This window comes from Papaver somniferum, chromosome 3, assembly GCF_003573695.1.
Source record: "Papaver somniferum cultivar HN1 chromosome 3, ASM357369v1, whole genome shotgun sequence".
NCBI classification, from domain to species: domain Eukaryota; kingdom Viridiplantae; phylum Streptophyta; class Magnoliopsida; order Ranunculales; family Papaveraceae; genus Papaver; species Papaver somniferum.
This window is the reverse complement of record NC_039360.1, coordinates 211,734,762-211,742,996: the sequence shown is the minus strand read 5'-3', so window position 1 is coordinate 211,742,996 and position 8,235 is coordinate 211,734,762. Positions and strand designations below refer to the sequence as shown.

Genomic DNA, 8,235 nt, shown 5'->3' with positions numbered 1-8,235 from the left:
AGCTAATAGTTTATGTGAGACAGCTATTGTCGTCTTCCAAGAATGTTTCAATGATCGAAATGGGAGTTTATAACAATTAACCATGATTGGATATAAAACAGTATGCGTACATGTATGCTAAACTGTCGCATGTTATTCCAAGTCCGGGAACCAGAGTATGCATACCCTTATGCGTACTGGTTGGTTAATGAAAGTACGGGAACTTAGTATGCATACAGGTATGCGTACTGGCGTGAGTTTCAAGTTCCGGAAATTCAACTGAGTTTGGAAGGTATGCGTACATGTTCACATACTGGCGAACCCAAACTTAGTCCGACCACTTATGTATGCATACTCGTTTGCATACTTGAGTAGGTTATGTTCTAAAATTTGTTTGTTCATGAACTAATACATTTATATAATAAGGAATGCAATCTTTTGCAAACCGTGACTATAATGTTCATGAATTGATTCGAGTAAATCAAGATCGATTTTTCTTCAATTGTGTCTTGTATACTTCTATGACGATATAAACAATTGAAAAACTCTAGAACTAGTTTCATTTGAGTCATTTGAAATAGTTATGGTTAAGATGAATAAGGATGATATGAAAGTTTTCATACGGCTAACTTCGGTTAACTATTGTTGAGCCAACAAAGGTGTACACGTTTAGGTACGGTTACTCATATCTAAATGAAGTCACTTTTCATTTGTGTGTAACAAGCTAAGTTCGATCTGACGGTTGAAAGATATTAGATTGAGTCTAATCAGGTTTTCATCTAATTATGAATATTGAATGCTTTGTTACCAAGGTAACATTGATTGCAAACCCTGATTTGAAGATTATATAAGGGAGAACTCTAGCAACTAGGAAACCTAATCCCCATACCTCCTGTGTGATAATAGTTGCGACTAGAGTCGATTCTCCATTAACCTTAGGTTTTTTCCAAAACCCTGTAGATTAACGACTTGAAGACTTCATTGGGATTGTGAAGCCAGACCCAACTATTTTCTCTCTAGTTTCATGTTCTGATCTTGTTGTTTTCTATCGTGATTGAATACTATCTTCTCTAAGATTTGCTCGAGATTTAATCTCCGATGGGCAAGATAAAAAGTAGTCACAGACATCTTCATCTCATCGTTTGTGATTCCACAATATGTTGTTTCGCTACCATACGATTAAGATTATTGTGAGGTGATTGATATTACTAGGTTGTTCTTCGGGAATATAAGACTGGTGTATAAATTGGTTCATGTTCACCTTGATTTATCAAAAGACGAAACAAAACTCATAGGTATATCTATGAGAGACAAATTTATATATCCAGTAGATTTTTCTGTGTGAGACAGATTGGTTTATCAAGTCTTCGACTTCGGGTCATAGTAACTCTTAGTTGTGGGTGAGATCAGCTAAGGGAATCAAGTGCGCAAAATCCGGCGTGGTTTTAGAGGCATAAGGAACGTGACTGTACCTTGATCAGTGTGAGCTTGGTTAGGGTACAACTACATTCCAGTCTGAAGTTAACTTGGAGTAAGCTAGTGTCTGTAGCGGCTTAATATAGTGTCGTGTTCAAATATGGACTAGGTCCCGGGATTTTTATGCATTTTCTCTTTCCTCATTAACAAAATTTCTGGTGTCTGTGTTATTGAATAAGCGAGGGTCAAACAACTGCATCCAATATTGCGATTAGCAATCTGTATGGACTAACTCCAATATACTTTCAAGAGAATCAACTAGACAGTCAGACTCAATCTTAAGAAAAGTTTATCCAAGAGTTGTATCTCAATTTCTCAATTCAATCTGCAATCAAACAAAAAGGAATTTGCGAGCCCGATTGAGTATAAGAAATAACTTGGACGGTATCAAAAACCAATATCCAAGTGTCAATCAATTTAATCAACAACCAAAGGTTGGATTCACAATTGATTGAACTTATTCACAACCTTTGATATTTCAATTATATATAAAATATAATGCTGAAAAGAAATAACACAGATACCAGAAATTTTATTAACGAGGAAATCGCAAATGCAGAAAAATCTCGGGACCTAGCCCAGACTTGAACACCACATTGTATTAATCCTCTACAGACACTAGCCTACTCCAAGTTAACTTCGGACTGGAATGTAGTTGAGCCCTAATCAATCTCACACTGATCAAGGTATAACCGCGTTCCTTATGCCTCTAGAACCATGCCGGATTCTGTGCACTTGATTCCCTTAGCTGATCGCAACCACGAATAAGAGTTGCTACGACCCAAAGTCGAAGACTTGATAAACCAATCTATCTCACACAGGAAAGTCTAATGAATAGAGAAATATTTCTCCCACAGAAATACCTAAGAGTTTTGTTCCGTCTTTTGGTAAAAATCAAGGTGAATAGGAACCAATTGATACACCGGTCTTATATTCCCGAAGAACAGCCTAGTAATATCAATCACCTCACAATAATCTTAATCGTATGGTAGCGAAACAACATATTGTGGAATCACAAACGATGAGATGAAGATTTCTGTGACTACTTTTTATCTTTCCCATCGGAGATTAAATCTCGAGCAAATCTTAGAGAAGATAGTACTCAATCACGATAGAAAACAACAAGATCAGAACATGCAACTAGAGAGAAAATAGTTGGGTCTGGCTTCACAATCCCAATGAAGTCTTCAAGTCGTTAATCTACAGGGTTTTGGAAAAAACCTAAGGTTAGTGGAGAATCGACTCAAGTCGCAACTATTATCATACAGGAGGTATGGGGATTAGGTTTCCTAGTTGCTAGAGTTCTCCCTTATATAATCTTCAAATCAGGGTTTGCAATCAATGTTAACTTGGTAACAAAGCATTCAATATTCATCGTTAGATGAAAACCTGATTAGACTCAATCTAATATCTTTCAACCGTTAGATCGAACTTAGCTTGTTACACACAAACGAAAAGTGACTTCATTTAGATATGAGTAACCGTACCTAAACGTGTACACCTTTGTTGGATCAACAATAGTTAACTGAAGTTAGCCGTATGAAAACTTTCATATCATCCTTATTCATCTTAACCATAACTAGTTTAACTGACTCAAATGAAACTAGTTATAGAGTTGTTCAACTGTTTACATTCTCATAGAAGTATACAAGACACAATTGAAGCAAAATCGATTTTGATTCACTCGAATCAATTCATAAACATTATAGCCATAGTTTGCAAAAGATTGCATTCCTTATTATATAAATGTATTAGTTCATGAAAAAACCGATTATATAACATAACCTACTCAAGTATGCAAACGGGTACGCATACCTTAGTGGTCGGACTAAGTTTTGGTTCTCCATGATGCAAACGGGTACGCATTCCTTCCAAAATCAGTTGAATTTTCAGAACTTGAAACTCACGCATACCAGTATGCATACTAAGTTCCCGGACTTTCATTAACCAACCAGTACACATACGGGTCTGCAACCTATGGTTCCCGGACTTGGAATAACATGCGAAATTTTAGCATACAAGTATGCATACTATGCTATATCCAATCATGGTTAATTGTTCTAAACTCTCATTTCAATCATTGAAACATTCTTAGAAGACGACAATAGCTGTCTCACACAAACTATTAGCTTCAAAGAAATTTTCAAGTGATCTAATGATCAATACGAAACATTCGAGTCTACATGAAATGACTGTCTCACACAAATCATGTAAGATGTTACCAGACGATTTTCACATGATCAGCTTTTGACTTTCGTCAAGAATATAAGATGAACTTGGTTAAAGAGAAATCTTACTAACACATTTTTCGAGAAATATGTAAGCGAGTTAAACTCAACTCGAAATATCAAATGAGTATAATCGAAGTCTATATAGTTATACGACTTATGTCTCAAATAGGAGATAGAGTAGATAGACTTTGAGTGATAGATGAGTTCAAGTCTCCACATACCTTTTGTTGATGAAGTTCCACAATCTCCCCTTAGTAGTTCTTCTTCTTCAATCAATGAACGCCGTGAAGTCTAATGCTCAACTACCCTTTCTATCCTAATCCGAGACTTAGCTATATGTAAACTAGAAATCAAGACTTTATAGTTTTGGCATCTAAACTTGACAAACAAGCTTGAGATAGCAACGCTTGCGAGTTCGACCGAGCAGTGCTCTAACAATCTCCCCTATGTCAATTTTATAACTATGCAAATGTTATAAGTCATCGAATAACCATCTCTAGTCAACTACAAGATTCGGTACCAACCTCAGATATTACGTCAATCTGTTTTCTATTGTGGCCTTTATGGGTAACTAGGAATAAACTAATGTACCATCAAAAGCGACCAACATCGGAAGGTGTTTTTATCATAAGCTTTCAAGCAACAACAGGAGTTCTCCTGGGAAAAGAAACCCTTTGTCCAGTGATACCGGGTGATCCTCCGTCTAATAATCCTCTTGATGGAACCAAAGCTACGACGACCATTTCAATCGTCTGGTCCACCACTATTATGAACTGGATAAAATTCAACATGGATATAGCATCCAGAGGACACCGGGTTTTGCATGTGCAGGTTTCATTTGCATGAATAAGGAATCGAGAACAGCTTTGACATCGGCGCGACCACTAGGAATTAAGACTGTGTTATCAGTTGAAACTTGGACCATGCTACTGGCAATCAGAAATGCAATGGTCAAAATTCCTTTTTGAGGCGGATTTAGAGAAGCTCCTTCGAGTCTTGAGCTCTCCTACTACACTGCCTTGGTATATATCGGAAATGGTAGATGAAATAATTTAAAAAATGTACCAGATTACACATTTTTCCATGCAACACAACTACAGGGAAGGAAATTAATCGGCGGATGACCTCACCAACCACGCATCAAATGGAAGTCAAGTTGGGAATCTCTCAACAAAAATCTGAGACAAGGCAGTCCCAAACTTCCTCAATTAGATTGTCCTAAACGACTCCATGGATACCAAATACCCACATGTAATCACTATCTAATTAATAATAAATGCAGCTTCAAAAAAAAACAAAAAAAAATGTGACAAAGAAATAAAAAAAAAAAAAAAAAAGGCATAGGGCTACCAAAATATCAGGACCGGGCCTGCTGAAGAGACACCGTTCTTGTGTTATAGTCCATAACTCCATAGTCTGTGGTAGCCCACGCCCACGCTTATCTTTTAAAATCGTATTTTTTCCCTTATAAAAAAATGATGAAAAAACTTTATTGTATCTGCAGCACAGTGTGCAACTCCCCGAAGTACATGTGCACATGCACAGAAAACAATAATGGCAAAAACAAGTACCCTGGATCCTCCGGGAGGTCAAGTGGATCCCCAATGTTTCATACAAATAGCGGTATTGCAAATATGGTGTGACCATATATCGTGGATCCTCCAAGAGGTACCATGGAATTGCTATATGTGTTTTATACATAGCAGTACTACAAATGAAGGCGAGACCAGATACAGCATCATATGGATTCTCCAGGAGGTTTAAGAAAAGGCTCGTGGACAGAAGCAGAAGACAATCTTCTTCGAAAATGTATAGAACAATATGGTGAAGGAAAATGGCATCAAGTTCCTATTAGAGCAGGTACTATCATGTTTCTCTAATATTTTACCCCTCTACTTATAATAAGTGTTATCGAAAACGAAAACATATTTAACAAAACTGTAACAACTATTTGCAGGTATAAATCGATGCCGTAAAAGTTGTAGACTTCGTTGGTTGAATTATCTGCGGCCTTGTATTAAACGAGGACAGTTTGAACCGGATGAAGTAGATCTTATTGGCAGAATGCACAAGCTCTTAGGCAACAGGCAACTAACTAACTAACTGGAATCTCTTTCCGGCCACTAATCATCTGACAGTTTATTTGCTATTTTTTAAGCCAGATTTTCTTTTCTTTTTCTCATGTTAATTATGATCAAAATGTTAAAATTTTAGATGGACACTGATTGCTGGTAGACTCCCGGGAAGAACAGCAAATGATGTCAAGAACTTCTGGAACACTCACTTCAACAACAAAAGACATATTTCATCAGATCCAATCCCGGGCGTTGGCGGTACCAGAATCCGCACCTTGGGGAAAAGTAGTAGTACTGCTACTATAGTCATAAAACCTCAAGCAATAAACTTCTCAAGAAATTCTTCATGGATGGGCAGGAAGATTAACATGGAGCACCAGATTGATCAAAAACGACATCATTCAGCTATAGATTGTTCTGGTAAGGTATCAATTGAGTACTCCTTCGGAGACGAAGCCGGTTCCTGGTGCGAAAATAATATTATGGACTCTTTCACTAATGGGTCTTCTTTGTTTACCAAATTTTGTGTTAACGATGGAGATGATATCAATCAAACTATGGTACCAGCTGCTATCATTGATGAAGGAGAAGACAACTTCAATAATGATACTCTTGGTGAGGGAAAAAGTGCAACTAGTACAACTGCTGGTAGTAGTACTGCTGATACAGTGGATACTTTCGATGATGATTTCTTTTTGGAAGATCGCATTTGGGGTTTGTTGGGCCCTAACTGATATTTTCGAGTTTATGGTCATTAATAAGCTTATGGTTAATTCAGATTATGCATTTTAGTCCAATAATCATCTTGGATTTATTTATTTATTGTTTTTATCCTATCTTATGAAATTAATTCTGATTATGCATTGTTCTTTCTACCCCTTTTCCTCTAACGGGAAATATAATAGGATTATTGGTTAAGTCGGTTCAAGTCGGTCTAAATTGACTTTTATTTTTGTTTTCATTCGTTCTCCATTCAGTTGTCTATGTCCTGTCTGAGTCAGACGGCTGTAATGATATGTAATAAATATGTCTACATTGTGGGTTGACGTTTTTTCCACAGTAATACAACATCTTCTTCTTCTCTGTGTCTCATCTTATTTTTGATCTTAATTATCATGAGACATTAACAATTCTCATGGTATCAGACTAGAATCGGTCCTTCTATACACACAACTCAACAATTTTATCAATAATTTTTAGCTTCTCTTCCTCTGGGTAATATAAATTCAACAATTTTTCCCAAATCTTGAATTTGGGTTCATCTGAAAATTTATGGTCAAACTCAGATCTGGTTTTACTAGCAATAACAATATTACAAACAACAACAACAGCAACAACGATTCTACTAATCATCAACAACACGATTCTTTTTGAACAATTCCATTCCACAACAGTATGTCGACTTCCGCTGGTACTGGTTCTTTACCTACTTTCCTTTTACAAATATATCAAACTTTGTTTCAATGAAATTAGATGGTTCAAATTATCTTTTATGGCGTGATCAATTTGAGAGAGTTCTTGTTTCAACGGATTTGTATGGTTATGTTAATGGTGAAATCATGGAACCTCCTAGAAGAATTATAGTTAATGGGGTTGAGGTAGATAATGCTAATTGGGTTTCTTGGAGACGATTAGATAGATTTGTCTCAACCTTCCTTAAAGCCACATTTACTTCTACTGTTAGCGGTGATATTCTTGGTCTTACTACGACAAAGGATATTTGGGATTATCTTGAAACTAGTTTTAGAACTCAATTTCGTGCAAAGAAAAATTTGTTGAGGACACAATTGAATGGAATTAAAAAGGGAAATCAATCTATTATTGATCATCTTAAGAAGATTAAAACAATAGCTGACTCTTTAGCAGCAATTGGTGAAAAAGTGAGTGGTGAGGATGTAATAATGTTCTTACTAAATGGATTGGGTAGTGAATATGATGTTTTTGTGGTTTCTTCTCAAAATAGAGAGACTCCATATACTTTTGGAGAAATTAAAGCTAGATTACTATCTCATGAGAAATTTCTCTCTGAGAGGCAACATCAAAGTACAAAATTGTATGATGAACAGACTGTTACTGCTTTTTATGGGAGAAATGGTTCCACTGGTTATAATAACAATAGAAAAAATGGTGGATATAATAAGAATGACAATGGTGGATCATATAAGAACATCCAATATCAACAAGGGTCTATCTCTAATAGCTCAAATGGTCAGTCACTGAATGAATCAACTTCAAATAATGATTGAAGACCTTATTTGGATTATAGTAAGATGTTTTGTCAAATATGCAAGAAGAATGGTCATATTGCTACCAGACGTTTCTTCAGATATCATCCTCCATCCACTACTGGTACTTCAAGTGGTGAAAATTCAAATGGGTATAGGTCTCAAGCCAATTATGCACATTCTGAAGAACGGGGACCTTGTTCACATGATAATATTCATTCTTCTGGTACCACTCAACATGCTTATACA

At 36.2% G+C, this 8,235-nt stretch overlaps 2 protein-coding genes across 2 annotated transcripts; both read left to right on the top strand.

Moving 5' to 3' along the window:
- The first annotated feature begins 5,428 nt into the window (after window positions 1–5,428).
- Window positions 5,429–6,534, top strand: LOC113362071 (transcription factor MYB113-like). The gene is made up of 3 exons (XM_026605070.1): window positions 5,429–5,546; window positions 5,644–5,773; window positions 5,901–6,534. Exons 1-3 carry the CDS (start codon window positions 5,429–5,431, stop codon window positions 6,493–6,495), a joined length of 843 nt encoding a protein of 280 aa, XP_026460855.1. The 3' UTR covers window positions 6,496–6,534.
- A 690-nt stretch (window positions 6,535–7,224) lies between these two features.
- On the top strand, window positions 7,225–8,007 carry LOC113360598. The gene has a single exon (XM_026604093.1). The coding sequence runs from the start codon at window positions 7,225–7,227 to the stop codon at window positions 8,005–8,007; it is 783 nt and encodes a 260-aa protein (XP_026459878.1).
- The last annotated feature ends 228 nt before the right edge of the window (window positions 8,008–8,235 follow it).